This window comes from Sinocyclocheilus anshuiensis, unplaced genomic scaffold (assembly GCF_001515605.1).
Source record: "Sinocyclocheilus anshuiensis isolate Anshui unplaced genomic scaffold, SAMN03320099.WGS_v1.1 scaffold150, whole genome shotgun sequence".
Classification (NCBI taxonomy): domain Eukaryota; kingdom Metazoa; phylum Chordata; class Actinopteri; order Cypriniformes; family Cyprinidae; genus Sinocyclocheilus; species Sinocyclocheilus anshuiensis.
Window position 1 is genome coordinate 65,613 of NW_015546025.1, and position 19,567 is coordinate 85,179.

General features: G+C 38.1%; 2 protein-coding genes across 3 annotated transcripts in view; both read left to right on the forward strand.

Annotated features, from left to right (window-relative positions):
* LOC107698644 (chromatin target of PRMT1 protein-like) overlaps nucleotides 1-2,358 on the forward strand; it is an 8,478-nt gene extending 6,120 nt beyond the window's left edge. For both annotated transcript variants that reach the window (XM_016499709.1, XM_016499710.1), the window contains one exon: nucleotides 1,315-2,358. In XM_016499709.1, coding sequence (XP_016355195.1) covers nucleotides 1,315-1,514 — 200 coding nt within the window. In that variant the 3' untranslated portion in view covers nucleotides 1,515-2,358. The remainder of the gene's footprint in view (nucleotides 1-1,314) is intronic.
* A 743-nt stretch (nucleotides 2,359-3,101) lies between these two features.
* On the forward strand, nucleotides 3,102-14,919 carry LOC107698638 (uncharacterized protein KIAA0895-like). The gene is made up of 7 exons (XM_016499696.1): nucleotides 3,102-3,126; nucleotides 4,825-5,492; nucleotides 9,390-9,533; nucleotides 9,989-10,121; nucleotides 11,143-11,448; nucleotides 11,988-12,085; nucleotides 14,643-14,919. Exons 1-7 carry the CDS (start codon nucleotides 3,102-3,104, stop codon nucleotides 14,799-14,801), a joined length of 1,533 nt encoding a protein of 510 aa, XP_016355182.1. The 3' UTR covers nucleotides 14,802-14,919.
* Nucleotides 14,920-19,567: the final 4,648 nt, after the last annotated feature.

Genomic DNA, 19,567 nt, shown 5'->3' on the forward strand with positions numbered 1-19,567 from the left:
TTGAATTTTCCCTCTTTTCCTCGCTTTCCTTCGCTTTTAAATAGCTTAAAAGCGCCGTGCACATTTTACTTTCACTTTTGAATTAACATTTAATACAACGTCAAACTCACTTTCGCCTATAGGGCCTTTCGCACCGCTTTAGTTCCAGAACTAAATGTATCCCTCTATTTTCCTTGCTTTCCTTCGCATTTAAATGGCTTGTAAAAGCGGTGTGCGCATTTTACTTTCACTTTGAAATGGCGGCAATTCGGAGTAAAGGAATTGTTCGTTTTTAGTTTGTTTGAATTTTCCCTCTTTTCCTCGCTTTCCTTCGCTTTTAAATAGCTTAAAAGCGCCGTGCGCATTTTACTTTCACTTTCGAATTAGCGGCAGGTCGGCGTCAATTGCTTAAATGCAACAACAAAATACAATGTCATACTCGTTTTTGTTGTGTCTCGCGGGTTTCACAATAATGGACATGGAAAGTCAACGTATACGTAAAGGGATTGTAAGAACGGAAAGGAGGAATAAGAATCTCCAACGACAACTGGCAGTGCCATTTGCTACAAGTGCCTGCACTTCAGCGTCCGTCCATCTATCGCTGTTCTCCATACTTGCGAAATAAGTTGACACATGAAAAGGTTCCTGTGGTGCGAAAGGCCCTTATATATAAAACACAGAACTTTTATTAAACAAAACGAATAAAAATACACCATGCTATAGGGCAAGCTATGCCTAATATGAAATAGCAAATAACTTACATAAGGTTTAATAGGTATACAAAACTGGAAAAAACTAAACATGTATAATATATAACTAAATAAATAAGAAACGTAGAACGTTTATTAGCAAAACGAATGTCAAATAAAATAAATATATGAGACAAAGTTTAAATAAAGTAAAAATCAGCAAACAATGTGGAACCAATTAAATAAGAAACTAATGTTTTAAAGGCGATGGTCTTGTCTGTCTCACCTCACCTCACTCTTCTTGTCAGTCAGCTCGACTCAATCTCCTCACTGGAGAAATGAAATCTGATCTGGGATGCGACTGTCGTTCGGCATGCTGCATTGAGCAGCCGCGTTCAGTTTTTAATTTTAGTGTCTGTTCTTTTACTGAATTAAATGACTTTTATTACTATAAAAAATCTAAATGACGGTGGGGGTCGGTGAGCAAGTGACGTAACCGGTGTTGCGGCTTAACACCGGTATCACCGTCAGCACCGTCTATCGCGGCAAGCCTAGTCTTCTGCCAGTTAGCGTTTTCTGTTTTGTTCTTGCATGTATGCTTAAATGTTTGTCTCTCAACATTAAAGTCTATGATTGTCTCTCTTAGGCCGCGGGGGTCTGAGAGGTCGTGGAGGGTTTGCAGGAAGGGGTCGTGGACGCGGCAGAGGCCGAGGAGCAGGCCGTCCCGTTGTCACACGAGAGCAGCTGGACAACCAGCTTGATGCTTACATGTCCAAGACCAAGGGCCATCTGGATGCTGAGCTGGATGCGTATATGGCCCAGGCAGACCCTGAGAGCATGGAGTAACCACAGCCGAGCTGAGAGAGAGACAGCAGCTCCCCAAAGATCTGCAGATAATAGACTGATTGACAAGATACACATTCAGTACCATTAAAGCTGTTGCTCTTGGACACTCCCCGAGAAGACATTTTAAACTTGAAGGTTGTACAAAGTTATGGTTCCATCCCAGTCATCTTCAAAGATTTGAGAGTCGCCACTCGCATTTTCTAAACTGAACTCTGTACCATCACACAAGCCTACCACAGTTCTAAAACACAAGTCCTCTTAGAAAACGTTTGGCAGTAAAGTGAAGGGGAAAAAACATGTTTTCCTTTGAGCTATAATAATAGAGATTGTGCTTGTAATGTTTATTGGCTGAAATTCTGAAAATGACCCAATGTATGCGGAGCTGTGAACTCTAACCAAGGACATTTGATCATCTGGTGTTAAAATGTGGTTTATATAGATGAACAGATGTTAATTGCCATAATGTTCTACAAATGAAACTTGCGTTTTATTACTGTATTTTTAATGTTTTAAAGTAGAACTTTTATTCAGTATACACAGTCTTGAAATGTCTTTTTTTGTCTGTTTTAAAAGTATATTGTAACCCACAACCTTTTTTTTTTTTGTTTGTTTTTTGGCTTCAAATAAATCTTGGCCATAAGACGCATGTGCTTCCATTGACTTCCTGAACAATATTATCAATTTGTTTTTCTTTCTTTCTGTCTTACAAGCTTCAAATGTTCATTATCTCCACAAGAGGAAGGTATAAAGCTGCGTGTGGCCTGGGTTTTATTTTTATTTTATTTTTTATTTTTTCTTCAAAGCATAATTTAGATTGGTATAATTAAATGTACTCAAGATTGAACTCCGGAGTTTAAGACCATGTTTTCGTTGTGAATGTGAACGATGAGTAATGAGAGCTGGGATATTTGTGCACAAATTTTTGTGTATCACAGAAATTATATTAAATATTGTTTCAATATATATTCACAATACACAGGAGGGTTGTAACATCAAAAACATGAACTCGGAGGTTAAACTAAAGTGTTAAAAGAAAAAAGGATCGTTAAATAAAGATCATAAGGCCTTAGAAAAATTATTAAAATTACAGATACATTTAAGAGATACAATATGAAAAATGTAACTAAAAATTTAAACATGCTTAACATATTTGGTCTTATGTTTTAAACTTTTACAATCAATTACTTGTAAATTAAATTCATCAAAATATTTACCGTGTTGTGAGTATTATGAAATGTATTCTTAAACTATCGAATTAACGTTTTACTTAAATCTATCACTTCAATAAAATAGCAATTCACAGATTATAAAAGTACACCGATAACTATTTGACGACTCGAAGCCTCTTCGAAACGGAACTGACGTTTTGGGACAGCGCACCATGGCAACGCTCTTCAGCGTCCAGACGGAAGCAGCTGTGCGGTGAGATTGAGCGCGCTCAGATCCTGCAAACTACAGCATTACTCTGCGCTGTGCATATGCAAGATATTATAACCGCCTTACTGAGTATTTGTCGTTTCATTATTTCATATAAAAAACTTTTGCTTCACGGCTGAAAAGTTGAGGCTGCACTGCGCGAGCGAGACGATGCTTGAATCCATTGAAGTTAGAGGTGAGTCTGTCAGTATAGTGTATAGTGTTCTTCAGATTGCATAGACATAATAACCTACTGCTTTAGGGAACTGAAGTGGATATTTAATTCAAACGAGACTCCTTCGAATTAACTGCAGAGTCGTCATACATCCACCAAAATTACTGCAATCATACTTAAAACTAATAGCAAAAATGGCTCCAGGAAGTAAAATGAGTTCACTTTTTTCGTGTCCAATGCATTGACATGTTTAGTGTATCCAAATGTACTTTATGCATGCTACATCATCGAATGAAGCCCTAAAGATCTTAATATAGACAGATAGTTTTATGTGCTTTTCACTAGTTTGGCTCTCTGGTGCTGAGGCTGTGGTCCTTCTACTTCAGTGCACCTGTCAGAGCTGTTCTCTATGATAAGGCCTGGGATCGTTTCACACAGGCACGTGGACTAGTGTGGCCATTGTGTGCCATAGAGTTGCCTGATGTAACACTGATAAATTATATGTATCCTCAGGGCTGTCCTTAGGGGGGTGCAACTGGTGCGGTCACACCGGGCCCTGCGCTTGAAGGGGCCCCGCGGTGAACGGACTGCTTACAGCGTGCTTCATTTCACTGTGCAGTTTGGATCTGTTTCTCGTCTTTTGTTGGAGTCAAGGTTAAGTGGGCGAAGGAGATTTTGTTTCCAGGGAAATGGGGATGCAACACTGAATTGACAATGGCGGGACTGGTCTCAAGTTTAAGACCAGCAGTATTTACTTTTCTTGAAATTCCACCTGGTGCTCTGTTATCCCATCCTAATATTTTGATATTGTCATGGCAAAAGGGTGTTGTTAGGTCCCAAGATTAGCAATATAGTATTATAGAGTAGTATAGAGGTTGTAGTACTCAAGCCCGAACTCCAGCGTTTAAGACCATATTTTCATTGTCTTGGTCTTGTCATAAACTCAGCAGCATTTGGACTTAACCCTCAAGTCTCTGATTTGACTCGGATGAGACCCTTTATGGTCTTATACTTGACTCAGACGCGACCCTCTTCTGATCTCGGTCTCGATCCTCTTATGGTCTCAAACTTGACTCGGACACGACCCTCTACTGGACTCTGACTTGACTCAGACATGACCTTCCTTTGGTTTTGGACTTGACTTGAAGCGACCCTCTTCTGGTCTCAAACTTAACTCAGATGCAGCCCTCTTCTGGTCTCAGACTTGACCCTCTTCTGGTCTCAAACTTGACTTGAACGCAGCCCTCTTCTGGTCTCAAACTTGACTTAGATGCAGCCTTCTTCTGGACTTGGACTTGACCCGGATATGGCTCTCTTCTAGTCTCAAACTTGACTCAGACTTTACCCTCTTCTAGTCTCAGACTTGACTCAAAGTGATCCTCTTCTGGTCTTGAGCTTGACTTGGGTGTGACCCTCTTCTGGTCTCAGACTTGACTCAAAGTGACCCTCTTCTTGTCTCGGACTTGACTTGGGTGTGACCCTCTTCTGGTCTCCGACTTGACTCGGATGTGACCGTCTTCTGATCTCAGTCTTGGTCCTCTTCTGGTCTCGAACAAAACCCTTTTCTGGTTTCAGTGTTTACTTAGACATAACGTACTCAAGTCTCGGCCTGGAATCGAATGAGCTGGTCTCAACTACAAGACAGCAATTTACTGTAGTACATCCTTAAGTATATATTGTATATGAATATAGTTTTTTTGTCGTTTCATTTCCTTCCAGAACAGCTCCATTGGCCAGAGATGGAAATGTCTAAGAGCTGTGTCCTAAGCCCCATGGAGAAGCCTGTGAGCCCCAGTCAGCTGCGTCTGGAGCGCATATCTTCTGGTGTTCTGAAGGACCTGTTTAACACAGCCACCGGTAGTTACAACACGCTGCTGCAGAAAGAGTCAGATGCTCAGGAGAGCCCTAAACACTCCTCCTACAAGTGCCCCAAACGAGTCTCCACGACAAGGCATCGCGACAGACCCCTGCCGACTCTTGCGCCTCTAACGATGAGTGGCCTGGCCTTTGGTTGCAGAGACAGCAGGCATGCTCAGTCGGTGTTCTCCTGTTTCTCCACCAGCAGTTCCAAGCAAACTAACAGCATCACCGTGCTGGGCAGTGCCATCCGCCTGGCCCCCTGCCCCATTCCCAGGCCCAAAAACAGCTGCCCGGCTGGCACCAAACTCCCACAGCTGTCCAGAGTGCTTCCTGCTGCTCGTGATGGAGAGAACTCAGTCAAGAAGCTCTGCATACTCACTGCCATAAAGCCGTCTAATGTGGAGAAAGAGAAGGCCAGATTTTTCAAATCGGAATTTAAATACAACCCTCAGTTTGAGTACAGCAACCCTTTGCCTCCACAAGTACTAGCAAAGCACAGCACCGCTTCAGACCGCTTCCTCACACAGGTGAGTGTCCATACTCTCAAGGCGGTCGCACACCAGACGAGAAGCACAGTGCCGCGCCACGTCTAGAACAATTCGTAAAACAAGTACAACACGACGTAGCTGGGCGCCGCGGACAGACGCTGAACGGCACTGCCGGTGGGCGTACACTCATAGAAAACAATGTATTCGAATTTTAAAGATGTGGCGCGACGTGGCGCTGCATTTCTCGTCCGGTGTGCGACCGCCTTCATACAGATCAGATTAAGGACCTTGACTCGGTATCCATCGTTATCCAGTCACAAACATACACTTGTTCAAAATTGGGCCTGAGGACTAAGCCAAAAATGTATTTAAAGGGATAGTTCACCCAAAAACGAAACTTTGCTGTTAATTTACTCACCCTCAGGCCATTTAAGATGTAGGTGACTTTTTTTTTCTTCAGCAGAACAGTAAAGAAGATTTTTTTAGGTGAAACTGTTATCCTTGGCAATTCATACAATGCACGTCTATGGCTGGCAGTTTTTGAGCGTCAAAAAAAAACAAATCAGACAAGACCAAATCAATACCCGTGGCTCCTGACGATACATTAAAGTGTTATGAAGTGAAACGGTCACATTTACGACAGTGAAATCCAGTGATTTCAACAGGAATCCACGCAATTGGCAAGGCAAAAGATTTACCAATGCATATTCTGAAATGGGTTCAAGTTTGACACATGAATTCGCCACCAATATAAAGCTGTTTGGTTTGAAAGTGACTTCTGTGTGAACTATGTTTCCTACATTGCTACACTATTGACTATAGACAATGGACCTTTTTTGGCAAAATTTTGGCAAAATTACGATGTGACCGCACCTTTACATACACTAGTATGCAAACATAGTGCACAGTCCCCACATAGTGTGTTTTGGGCCCTATACCTTTTTAAATTACATTGTGTTGCAAGACAGCCTCCGAAATGAGACGCAGCTATGGTGAGATACAAGTCAACATTTTAACTACTTTAAAGGGGTGGTTGATTGCGATTTCACTTTTTTAACGTTAGTTAGTGTGTAATGTTGCTGTTTGAGCATAAACAATATCTGCAAAGTTATGAAACTGAAAGTTCAATGCAAACGGATATATCGTCTACAAAAACGTCTGGTAGGGATACAACGACCTACTTCCCGGGTTTGTGACATCACAAACCCAGATAAACCCCGCCCTCGGGAAAAGGCAGCAAAGGGGGCGAGGCCATGCTGCGCTGCTTCAGAGTAGAGAAAGAGAAAACTAGAGGTGCATGTAAAAATCTATTCATATATGAATCGCGATTCTGTCTTCTAACGATTCTAATGGATTCACAAGTTTCAAAATCAATGTTCTAAAGCAGCGGTTCTAATCCTGTTCCTCGCGTCCCCTGCTCTGCACATGCTCTGCTCTGCTGCATCTCTCTCTCTCTCTGCAGTTGAACAGTCCACAAGTCGTCAAATAAAGCACGCGCATCGCCGCATCCATAATAAAAACGTGCCGCAGACGGCTCCAGGGGGTGAATAAAGGCCTCTTGTAGCGAATCCATGTGTTTTTGTAAGAAAAATACCCATATTTCAAACGTAATAAACACTTTTCTCTCACTTCCGCTAGTGAAGTGAAATAAAAACTATTATTTCACTTAGAAGTGAAATAAAAAGCGCCCATCCATAAAAGCACCCGCTGAGTGCCATTAAACAGCTTGAAAGATCAAAGACAATTTTTAATATAACTCCGACTGGATTCGTCTGAAAGAAGAAAGTCATATACACCTAGGATGACTTGAGGGTGAGTAATTTATGGGCTAATTTTCATTTTTGGGTGAACTAACCCTTTAAGCTAACTGAGACTTGTTATAGCACTTGTATATCATTGCTCTTTTGTTGATTTTGATTGCTTCCATTGTCCTCATTTGTAAGTCGCTTTGGATAAAAGTGTCTGCTAAATGTGTAAATGTAAATGTAAATGATGCACACTCAAAAATTAGCCAAATAGTCATTTTGGACACCTTTAGCATACAAGTGTTGTGATGCACTTATGTTACAGCTAGATAGTATGCAAATTGGGATGCAACCTATGAGTAATTAACAATGTCAATTTATGTCAAATGGTTCTGTTTTCATTTTATTGCACGCTGCATTGCTTTAAAAAGGACTTGGGAGAGAATTAGCAAATGTACATAAGGATTCAGCCATGTTTGTCTGAGAGCTGACCTGGCCTGAACTTGGTTAAAGAGCTGTATTGTGCCAGAAGTCACAGCAAATCTGCCCTCAAGGACTCTGTTTGATTCTCTCTCATGATCTGCCACATTTAACTTTCATTTGCCTTCATCCTTTTTGGTGTTGATATCTTCTCTAAGGTTTTGTGTTAGTTATTTTCATTCACACCCCATAATCCAGCTCCTGGTGGGCTGCAGTTCCAACCCTCCTCCAACACGCAAACCAGTAGTTTTCAAATAATCCCGAAGAACTTGATTAGCTGGATCAGATGTGTTTAATTAGGGTTGAAGCTAAACTCTGCAGGGCCGTGGCCCTCCAGGAATTGGGTTTGTCAGCCCTGCTGTAAGGTCACAGTCCTATAAGTGAGATTAAGAGGAATTGCTCCTTAAAAAAACATTCGGACTTTTTAGTTCTATACATTCAACCTGGATTAAGTTAGAAACAGGTGCTTTACCTTTATAGCTGCGTCTCAGGCTCAGCAGCTCAAAGCAATGTGCTACAACTGTAGGTGCTGCCAACAACACAATCAGACTAATAAACCTCCTTGAAGGAGTTCATTAATTCAATTTAATTCAGTTTCCTGCTAGCTATTAACAGAGCCAACACTGTGAGAGCAACACAGAGCACTTTGTACAGGGCATCAGATATCCCATAATAGTTTTCCTGGCTGCAAAAGCCAACAAAAACAACATAGCAACCCAGGTAGCAAAGACTTCTGGCCCTGATTTGGCATGAAGCCGGCAAACAAGACAAGGCCAATTTTCACACATATTTCTTCTCTCTTAAAATTTCCTATTATGGCAAAAAAAAAAAAAAAATCTACCAATCAGGTCGCATCTAGAAAAGCGCGCCTAAAGCGCAATGCTTCATGGGTTTGCAGTTTTTACCTCATTGTAGTCATTACACACTCAATCTTGTACCTTTGTCTTTTTGTTCGATTTTCGAATTTTTTTTTCTTCAGTTGAAAGTGTGTAATCTTGCGATTTAACTGGTTTGGTTAATGGTTTATTGTGTGGCCCATCACTGGGCCGCACCAATTTTGCTATGTGGGAAGTTATATTTTACCAGCGAGTTGGATAATGTTTAAATGAACGTATAGTAGGATATAGTGGCTGTTTTAGAGCTTTGTGTGCTGCAGCAAAGGATAAATGGATTAATTTCAGACCATTATATTGATTATCTCAGAGTGCTGAGCTCACTGTGTGGATCAACCTCAGGCATATCCTGACATATCACAAATCAGTTTTCATAAATCCACACCGCACCAAAGTCCCAGCTATGGCCTAGTTATTTACTGAGGTCTGTACATTCATGACATAACAATCGAGCGTTATTTTGAGCTATGCCTCTGCATTACACAGCCAGAGTTTATCTCAAAGCCCCAAATATCAGTCCTACTATCGTACATTTCTACACAAGGGAATCTTATTGGAAAATTGGAAAATCGACATATAAAAATACATGAATTATTAATTAGTAAAATAAATAAAAAAAATCTGATTTAATATTTAAAGTATTGTAAAGTAAAACATTTATATTAGAATCAAAAATCTAAAGTGCGATGGTATCTGTTTTTAAAAGAATGACCCCTGGCATAAACGAAAACAATTAAACCACCAATGAGGCCTTGCTTTGCTGAATTTGTAAAAGTTGTCTCCTGTTGCTCATCTTTGAGTGTTTGCTGTCGTCTCAGGCTGTGCGGATCATGGAGTTGGCCCTGCAGAAATACGGCTCCTATGAGAAGTTTGAACAGGCTACTGGAGGAAACCTCCTCACCAAGAGCCGAATTTGGTACCATGTCAAAAAATACACGGAGAAGGAAGGATGCATGGGAGAGGTGAGAGAGAAAAAGCGTTATGCATATTCACAGTTAACTCCACTTTTAATTCAACCAAAAAAATCTCATGAACATCAAAAAGTAGAGAAAAATACGAAATAATTTGAACTTTGTGGTCAGTACGATTTTTTTTATGTTTTTGAAAGAAGTCTCTTATGCAAGGCTGCATTTATTTGATAAAAAATACAGTAAAATATTAGAAATATTATTACAATTTAAAATAACTGTTCTATTTGAATCTATTTTAAAATGTAATTTATTCCTGTGATCAAAGCTGAATTTTCAGCATCATTACTCCAGTCTTCAGTGTCACATGATCCTTCAGAAATCAGTATAATATGCTGACTTGCTGCTATTACTGACCCCAATCTTTTGAATGGTAGTGTAGTTTATTGATATTTTTATTATTGTGAGAGCTTTATGACATTTGAATGTAGAAATTCCTCTCTCTGCAGATTGTGGTTAATCTTACTGATGACCTCCTGTCCAGAGCGTCTATGACTGTGGTGAACAGCAGACCTACACTCACCATTAAAACCTCTACTGCCAGAGAGCAGTGGCTGGAGGGGATGCTGAGGCATGAAATCGGTGCGTGTTTGTCTATGTCAGCATCTGACAGTCCATTGAGTCTCCTATTGGAGAACTGAATAGAATAGTGAGACCCATTCAAGTCTTACACGATCCACCAGCTCCAGTCCCTTGTGTTCTGTACTTTGGATCGTGTCTCGGTCACCCCAGGAAAATCAGCCGTCCATGTCGGCAACAGCTTGTGTTCCTGCTGTCATGGACTATTACAGCCTGAGCGTATCAGAGCTCAGTGTCAGGACCACAGTAATTACACTCCCACGCTGTGTGTTCTCTCTCCTTCACTTCCTCTGATTGTCTGCTCAGAAATCAGGGGTTGGCTGCTGGAGACATAACCTAGCAACTATTTGTAATGTTTTGGTAAAGATATGTTCAGTAGTCACAAGCGAGTCCCTTGTGAAAAAGAAGTGTGGTTAATTGTATTATTAGTGCACTTGTAGTGTACTTCAAATATTGAAAGTGCATTTAAAAAAACTGTACTTGCAGATCATATAATATTTATAAAATAAAAGAACACTTAATTGTACTTAAAGAGAGACAATAAGTATATTGAAGTATATTTATATTATTTCCATAATAAGTACTGCTTAAAGTGTAATTTTAGTATGCTAAAAGGATATCACAAGGAGTGTGACAATGGCTCATAATCGTGAATGAATTGAGCTGCATTACTAAATTCATGCGTCATCTACATTTTTATATATTTTAAATGGTGATTAAAGCATCTCTATTCATTTTGCTTATACTTGCATTTTCTTAAGTTATGCCACACTCTAAATTATTGTTATTGGTAGAAATATTGATTAAAACATATATTTTTAAACATCCTGCTCATTCATCCTTCAAAGTAATGGTTCTTCGAATATTGTTGTGGACAGTGGGGGCCTCTGTGTATTAAATGACAACAGATTATTAATAGTTATTATAGTGGCTATTAATTTTGATGAACTTCCAGTATGAATTAATGAATCCAGATTGTTGTGATTTGGTTGCTAAAGCAAACCCGCCTTCATCTTTCACACAGGTACTCACTACTTCCGCGGCATCAACAACAGTCACCAGCCGTGGAGCAGTGGCGGCGGCAGGAAGAAACACGGTTTGCGGCCCATCAACCCCACTGAGGAGGGTCTGGCCAGCATCCACAGCGTGCTCTTCCGCAAGGACCCCACCCTGTGGCGCGCCGCCCTGCTCTACTACACCGTCTACCAGGCCAGCCGCATGTCCTTCTCACAGCTGTTTCACAACTTGGGCCGATTCGTCCACGACCCCAACACACGATGGGACTACTGCGTCAGAGCCAAACGAGGACAGACCGACACAGCACTGCCAGGTACAGCACTTCCTCCTGAGTAGTGGTCAGCCTATATGGATTTTTTTGATGCCGATATCTTATAGAGGAGGGTGGCTGATGACCGATATAAAGCATATATATATTTGATATCACACTTTTTAATTTAAAGATAGTAAAAACCTGCATAACAATTGCTGAAATTAAACTTATATTTATTTTACATAATATTTACTAAATTTGAAAGTTAATAAATATGAAAACAAATTTTTAACTTGATTAAAAAAATTATCTGTAAGGTAAAAATATTTATTTAGATGGCAATGATTCTATAATTATATTACAGTATTTTTCACAAATAAAGAAATTGTTACAAATATGAATAAAAAGAAAGGAAAACAATGTAACCAACAATTACTAAACAGTGCTGATATATATTTTTTTTAAATGCCAATTATTAGCTGATATATCGGCCTTGGCAATATATCGGTCAACCACTATTCCTGATTCTCAGGCTTAATGACTTACAGAATTATCATTGTGTTTATGCATGTAAATAATCAAATATTTTTGTTATTAAGGTTGTTTCAGTAAAGACCAAGTTTATCTAGATGGCATCCTGAAGATCCTCAGGCACAGAGACAAGATTGACTTCCAGCTGCTCATGGCTCTGGGCAAGGTCAGTTTGAAGTCAACATGTTCAAATGCACAAACAGGGTTTCCGCGGGGTCTTAAAAAGTCTTAAATTTAGTTGTATCAAATTTAAGGCCTTAAAAAGTCTTAAATTGTACAATAACGTCTTAATTATGATTTGAAGAGGTCTTAAATTTGGGGACGGAAAGACCAGAATTGCGATATGGCAGAATGTTACGATTAAACTTCAAAAAAGGCTACGATTTCTAAGTTCAAAGTCCGTGCTGTGCTGCTTTGTGTTCTGCTGTTACCGGGGAAACAGTGATATTTCAACCAAACGCGCCACCTGCTGGCAGAGAATAAGCATTTTCAAAAAGCCTGTTGTTCTGTTCAGAGTTCAGACCAATGCCAAAATCGGCCCATGTTTTTACCCTGCAAACACGCAGAGCTTTAAATATGAACTGGTGAATCGATAAGAAGATTCTAAAAATCTAAACAGTAGGGTGTGTTATATATATGGTCTGCGAAAACACACCTACAGAGTGCACAGTCTGCACACATACATTAGTTGATGAAGTCAGTTAATATAGGTTAAACTAGTACGCGCATTTAGAGTGTGTTCTTTCACTGCATGAATCGGTCTATTAAAATGCATTTAGAATGATCACATAATTCAAGATATGGGGGCAGAAAATGTATATATTTATATAATTTCATATAGTTAATATCACACGAAGAGTGCCGTTTTTTTCCTCCAAAAATTTACATGATTACAAATGTGATATTGATTTTATACAAATATATTAAGAGACACGTTTTAGACACCATATTGCCTGTTTTTGCTCTATTTCGACAACAAAACTCATTCCAAACACAGCACTGTTCTGCGTCTCTGAGCAACATGATAACTTGCTGCCACCTACTGGCGGTTTTAATTTCACATTTAAAGTATTCAAACATCAGTTTTCAATGTTTCATGTTTAAAATATCAAAACATTATTCATGCATTTTTAACTGCAGGTTAAAGTATTCCATGTCCCTCTGAGCTGCATTAAACTGTGTAAATACATCTAAATGCCACTTAAGACGCAGCTTCTGTGTTTCCTCTGCATTGCAAAGATCAATTTTGTTGATACTGATTTCATCTGCTTGGTAACAACCCAAATGCAAGAATTTGACTCAAAGGTTGTTGCACACTTTAAGAGAAAAACGACTTAAAGGTAAAAATGCCCATAAAACTTATTGAAAAAGATTAATTTCTATCACTGCTGTGAACTGACCACACAGAATATATATATATATAAAAATTCAGGACTTAGCTGTCCACGGTAGTACTTAAGATATCAGCACAGTAACACACTCAGCAAAATATCGTCTAATTATCATTATCGATAAAATCCCAGAAAATATAGAGATATTTTTTATCAATATTGCAAACCCCTAATTTGTTATTTAATTTATATAATAATTTATTGATAATAATTGTTTAAATTAATATAATAATTAATACTTTTGACTCATCCATTTTCTTAAAAATGGTTTAAAGGCTGAAATGTAAAGTTTATCATTTTATAAAACTTTTTGTTTTTTTTGTGAAAATTTTTATCTGAACTGTTAATTATGCTTTTTACAGTAGTTTTACAGTTTAATATGGTACTATAGACATTGCCCTACCCCGCTCATATGGTATTAATTTTATTTGTGCAGGTCTTAAACAAGGTCTTAAAAAGTCTTAAATTTGCGCTTAAAAATCCTGCAGAAACCCTGACAAAGTGTTACTTTACTGACACACTTTATTTTTAACTTGATTTTTTTTTTTTTTGCTGCACAATTAATCGAAATGTAACCAAAATCACAATATTCAATTAAATAAATACAAAGTTTTATCATGAAATTCTAGATGATGCAGGCCGATAGGTTCTAACTCAATCTGATATAATCACATCATCATTCACATGGCGCAGCTGATTGGTTTCTTTTCACATCAGCAGCCATTGAGCATGCTGCTTAACATACAAATACTCATCTAGTGCTTGCTGGAGCAGTTGCAGCGCGCTTCAGAAACCCTCCATCTTCCCCAGCTCCACCTGTATAGATCTGCTACGGGGTGATTTCATGTATGTTATATGCGCAAGTTATTTCAAATATTTTTTTTGTTCAGCAGCAGTATTTCCTACATTCTCACAGCAGCATGTATATTACCATGCTAACCAGACAGAATGACAGACAGAAATATATGCGTTGCATGTTTCAGTGAAGCGCAGCACTGTGTTCATTTACATGTGAGCAGCTCATAATCCATGTTTTAGCTTCTCGGATCAGTTCACAGTAGATGCTGCTCAACATGAACTCCATCTCTGCATCTGCTTTGAGTTTGAGTGTCTTTAACATGCAATTGGGAACAAAACATGAGCCAGCCATCTTCCCATACTTAAAATGTGAAGCGCAAAAGAGAACCTTTAAGGCTCCCTGTGGTTTTCTGTCAAAATAAAAGTTTGCTAGTTTAACGAGTGAAAAATCACATTTACATTTTTTCCCAAAATCATGCAGCCATATTTTTAACTGTGTGTGTGTGTGTGTGTCTGTGTGTGTGTGTTGTGCAGGTGTCTTATGAGGACGTGGAGCGTCTGAAGAGTCTGGCTCTGCTGGAGCACGTGCGGATTCCTCACTTCCTGCAGGACCAAGCGCGCTACACGGAGCAGCTTCACAAAATCATGGAGGTCAACCAGTTAACCGATGAGGAGCTGTGCACATTTATCTGAATTTATGTGACCTCCGACCTCCAGCATGAATCTCACAAAGCCTGTCCAGGTCATACATTACCATTCATAAATAAAAAACATGCCCAGGTCATATTTCACTAAAAACTAAAGAAAGAAAGATGAAATTACTCTTTGCATTAAAAATTAAGCCTATTTTTAGAAGCATTAAATATTTTAGAATTTTCAAATTATTTTAATGACACTTAGGTAGGGCTGCCCCCTAATAGTAGACTAACCATTTGTCGACGAGAAGAGGCTTAGTCGATCAAAATTGTGTTAGACGCAGGGACAAAAAAATCCACAGGAAGTGGCGAAGTCACATAGTCTGTGACGGACAGATGATTAACAGCTGGTCTATGTGGTAATTATAGTACATCGGTCAGGACATTCGTTTGGGACCTCAAATGTGGCTTATCATCTGAAACATGTAAGTAGTAGCATCATTACATGGCCGCTCGCTTGTAGGTTTATGAGTAGGTGTGGGGGAGGGGTTAGGATTAGGCAATCAGTTAGCGACTTCAAGGAGGGGGTGCAGAATCTGGCAGGGGTGCAGAATTCAGCATAACACCACGGTGCAATCATTTGCATTTAACTTAAAATTATATTTTTGGTCATACAGATAAGAGTAATACATCTTTCGAATCTGTAAAAGGTTTGCTTTTATTTGTGTGCACTCACAATAACAACAAAACGTTGTGCTTTTGTAAAATAATGAAAACAAGTAGGGTGCGCGTTCTGCCGTTTAGGTCTCTGTGAACTTGAGCGTGTCAAAAAAAAAAAAAGAACCGATACTCTGTGCTTAACTCACAGACACGAAAAGTATAGAACGCAAAATGTCAACTTTTAAATGAACCAATTCAAATGGAAAACAAATATTTTCAGATGATGTAATCCGTATGAAACGTGCATGTCCACTGTGGAGATGACGAGTCAGTGTCGTCGACTTCATCACTGCAGCCGAAAATACAGAAAACACTAGTTTATCAATGAAGTATTATGATGTTAAGGCAGTCTTCTTGCTGTTTTTTCCCTGATGCATTCATAATCATTTCTTCTGTGGTGCGCTGTGGCAAGCTTTAGGCTATAGGCATGGTTAGGCTAAAGGCTCATTATTATGAATTATATGGTTTATTAATATAAACGTGCGATTAGCCAACTATTAGTCGATCATAAAAATCTTTAGTCGAGGGCAGCCCTGCACTTAGGGCCTCTCACCTCAGATTTGTGTAATTCTTGTATCTCATTTAGCGTAAATTTACAAAAATCTTATTCCGATTACTGTAACGTGAAAATTAATTATCTTACAGTCATTAATCATTACCAATATTACAAAATGTAAAAACAAATGACCAAATGACAAAATGTTATGATGCAAAAAATCTTAATAGTTTTAAGACAGGCTTAATTTTTGCTCTAAATGTTTTTGTTTTTTGTTTTCTCATGAAGCAAGATTGGAAAATAAAGAGATTTCTGGGATAGAGACTCAAACAGTCACTCTATATAGGAGCTTATGGAGCTTTATTTGTTTTTCTCTGGTAAAACGTATAATTTTGAGGGGTTTTTTAGCCAGTGCGGTGCATTAAGTCCCCTGTAGTTCTCAGGACATGTGTGTTCTCTTTTGAGGGGATATTGAGGGGCCAACTTACCATCAGTTACAGATTGCCAAACATTCATATGTACTACAAGTTCCTTAAGATGTTTATTTCCTGAATTTTTATGACACTTTAATTTGTATATCTTATAAACTGCTTGATTTATATAATTTTTTTTTTTCATATTTATGATGGCATGTGTTTACAATATAACTTATTTACAATATAACACCCCCCCGTTTTTGGGAACCCCTGCTTTAAACAGTTTATGATTGCGAAAATAGTCATTTTCTGAGTGCCAAAATGTTAACCTTTGTTTAAAAAGTGTCCTTTATGGAAGTAGACAATCCTTTGTGTCTTAAATGTCACATACTAAATATACAGTATATGAATAACGTCTCACTAGCACAACTACTCTACCTTGACTGTATTGTTGATGTGTATGACCTTTGGCCTTGCTCTGCTCCTGCCATTTTCCCTTTGATCAAAAAGCACTTTGAAAGTTGCCTATAAAATGTTTTTATGGCCCATGACAACTTCTCAATATGATCTTAATATATCTGAATGAATAAAATAAATGTATGCCTTGCATTCAGACCAGCTCTGTTCAGATGTTAATTTTAAAGCACGTTAAATTGAATTAATGTATTATTTATAATTAATGAAATTATTTCAGACATTTTTCAAATATATTTTATTATCTCTTGCATACAGTAAGTGTTTGGTTATGAATCATCTTCCAAATGACTCTTTCCTAAAGTTTGGTGAATTTTAGACTGAGCAGTTTGTTGAAAAATATATTATTTTTTTAGTCTTATCAGAGAAAAACACTGGTCAAGCTCAACCTAATAATCCTGACCAAATATTTCACATTCTAGCAACTTTTTCCACCCTGTTACATGACATCTTTACGATGCAATGTGTTAGTAGGTTGGACACTAGCTAAAAAAAAGAACAACATCCTAGCAGAAGATTAACATTTAGGAAGAATACTAATAGATATATAACACCCGTTTAAAAAAAGAACTTTTTCATGTCCAGTACAAATTAACACAACAGGGTGGACAAGTTATGTTTTACAATATTAGATAAATCTTCTAAAATTAGGAAAAGTTTATGACTACTACATGCTTTGTTCTTGGAGTTGCTTTCCCTCCAAGGAAATGTCACATCTAGCAAGTCATGTGATTTAGGGTATATGCTTAAGAATTTAAAGGGTAAGTAACACCAGTGTAACAGGGTACAGAAGACTGGAGTTTGAGAGACATAAACTAATGGCTTTACACATTTAAAAAATGTATCACAATCATTTGTTTTATGTAAAAGAGAATGTGTACTGTATACTAATACTCAAAATTGCTAATTTCAAAATAAATGTAACTTTTATTTCAAATTGAAGGCACATCTATGCATGGAAAACCACATGGCATGAAAACTGAAAACCTAGCATTTTATGTCAAATATGCAGTATTGTTTCATGGGGACATAAAACCCACTGAACCATAGAAATGGCATCAAACTGCATGTAAGCACAGGACACTCGATCTTTAATTACAGGTGATTTTGTCCCTGACTTCCATCAAAGTATACTCATTGTTTACAAGTGAGCAATGATCAAGCTCCATTCCCACAATGCCCTCTCAAACACACGGTAAGTGATCTTTTGGCAAACTCTTTCCACCGGTGTCTGTTCTCGCATGTCTTTGTAACCAGATCACCTGCTGATTGACACCTACAAGGATGGACATGCAGGACAAAGGGTTTCTGTTTTCAGCTGCGCTTCACTCACACACACACACACACACACACACACGTCAAGGCTCATTAATCTCTATGAGGTCTTGGCTTTCACACTTCCTGCAATCTGTAGGATTAAACTGGGATTGTGGTGTCATGTGGACATCCATCAAGCTGAACAAATTAACATTGTTATAAATGTTGACATGCAACATATTTGTATTGAGATTTAAAAGAACTTGATGATGGTGTGTGTGGAAATCTGAGGCTTATATCTGTAGGCAGATGGGTTATACTCATAATCACATATAATGAGACTATAAAATCATCCCGTCCTTCTTACATCAGCACTAATTAATGTTGTATAGAAATGCAAATGTAATCAAAGGCATTTGAACTGAACAGAGGAAGAGTTCCACTTAAAAATAGCTGATTATCTATTTATTAATTTAAAAATTCCAAATGTAAATAAAGTGAAAAAGTGAAAGTGACGTGACATGTGGCCAAGTATGGTGACCCATACTCGGAATTAGTGCTCTGCAGTTTTTTAAAGCAAATTGTCAATTAAAATTAATGTTAAAAGTTGTGTTTAACTATACGATTTAAATACTACATTAATAAACTATATATATAAATAAATTTTATTTTGACTGCTCTTTTTTTAATTTGCCATTTAGTTATGAAATGCACATTTATGCAGTAAAGGTAAGTGGCCACTAGAGGACACACATGGGCAGCTTTACTGAAAAGGAAAAAAAATCATAAATCCATGTTTCAAATGTATTTATGGGTGTATATTAAACAGGATAGCTGCTGATCAATATGTTATGATTGTGCAGTACATATAAAACATACTGTACATTTGATTTGACCTAATTTACTGAAGCTAATAGATGTTCTTTTGATAATGTGTACATGAAAATCTGAAAGATCTGTTAACCAAAAAGCAGAAGTGCTGTAGCTGTAACTCACAGCAGATGATCAGAGCAGTGACTCGACATTAGCATGAAGTGACTGACATTGTGTCCAACAGTATTTTTCACAGTAGCTGTAAGGATCATCTGCTGAGCGTGTAAAGTTCACTGAGCATGTGTGTCAGAACCTGCCGTTGAGCAAACAGGTGAATGTTTGCTAGATAAATAGCGGAAGTCTAAAAGCAGATAGACAGAAGTATGAAAGAGGACTTTCATCTTAAGCCATTTTTCTCCTGCTACTCTAACAGTCAAAAGTTCTTGAAGAGTGAGATTGTTAATGTTTTTGAAAGAATTCTCTTCTGCTCACCAAGGCTGCATGTATTTGATCCAAAATACAGCAAAAACAGTAATAGTGTGAAATATTAATGCCATCTAAAATAACTGTTTTCTATTTCAATATATTTTGAAAATGTAATTTATTCCTGTGATGAAAGCTGAATTTTCAGCATCATTACTCCAATCT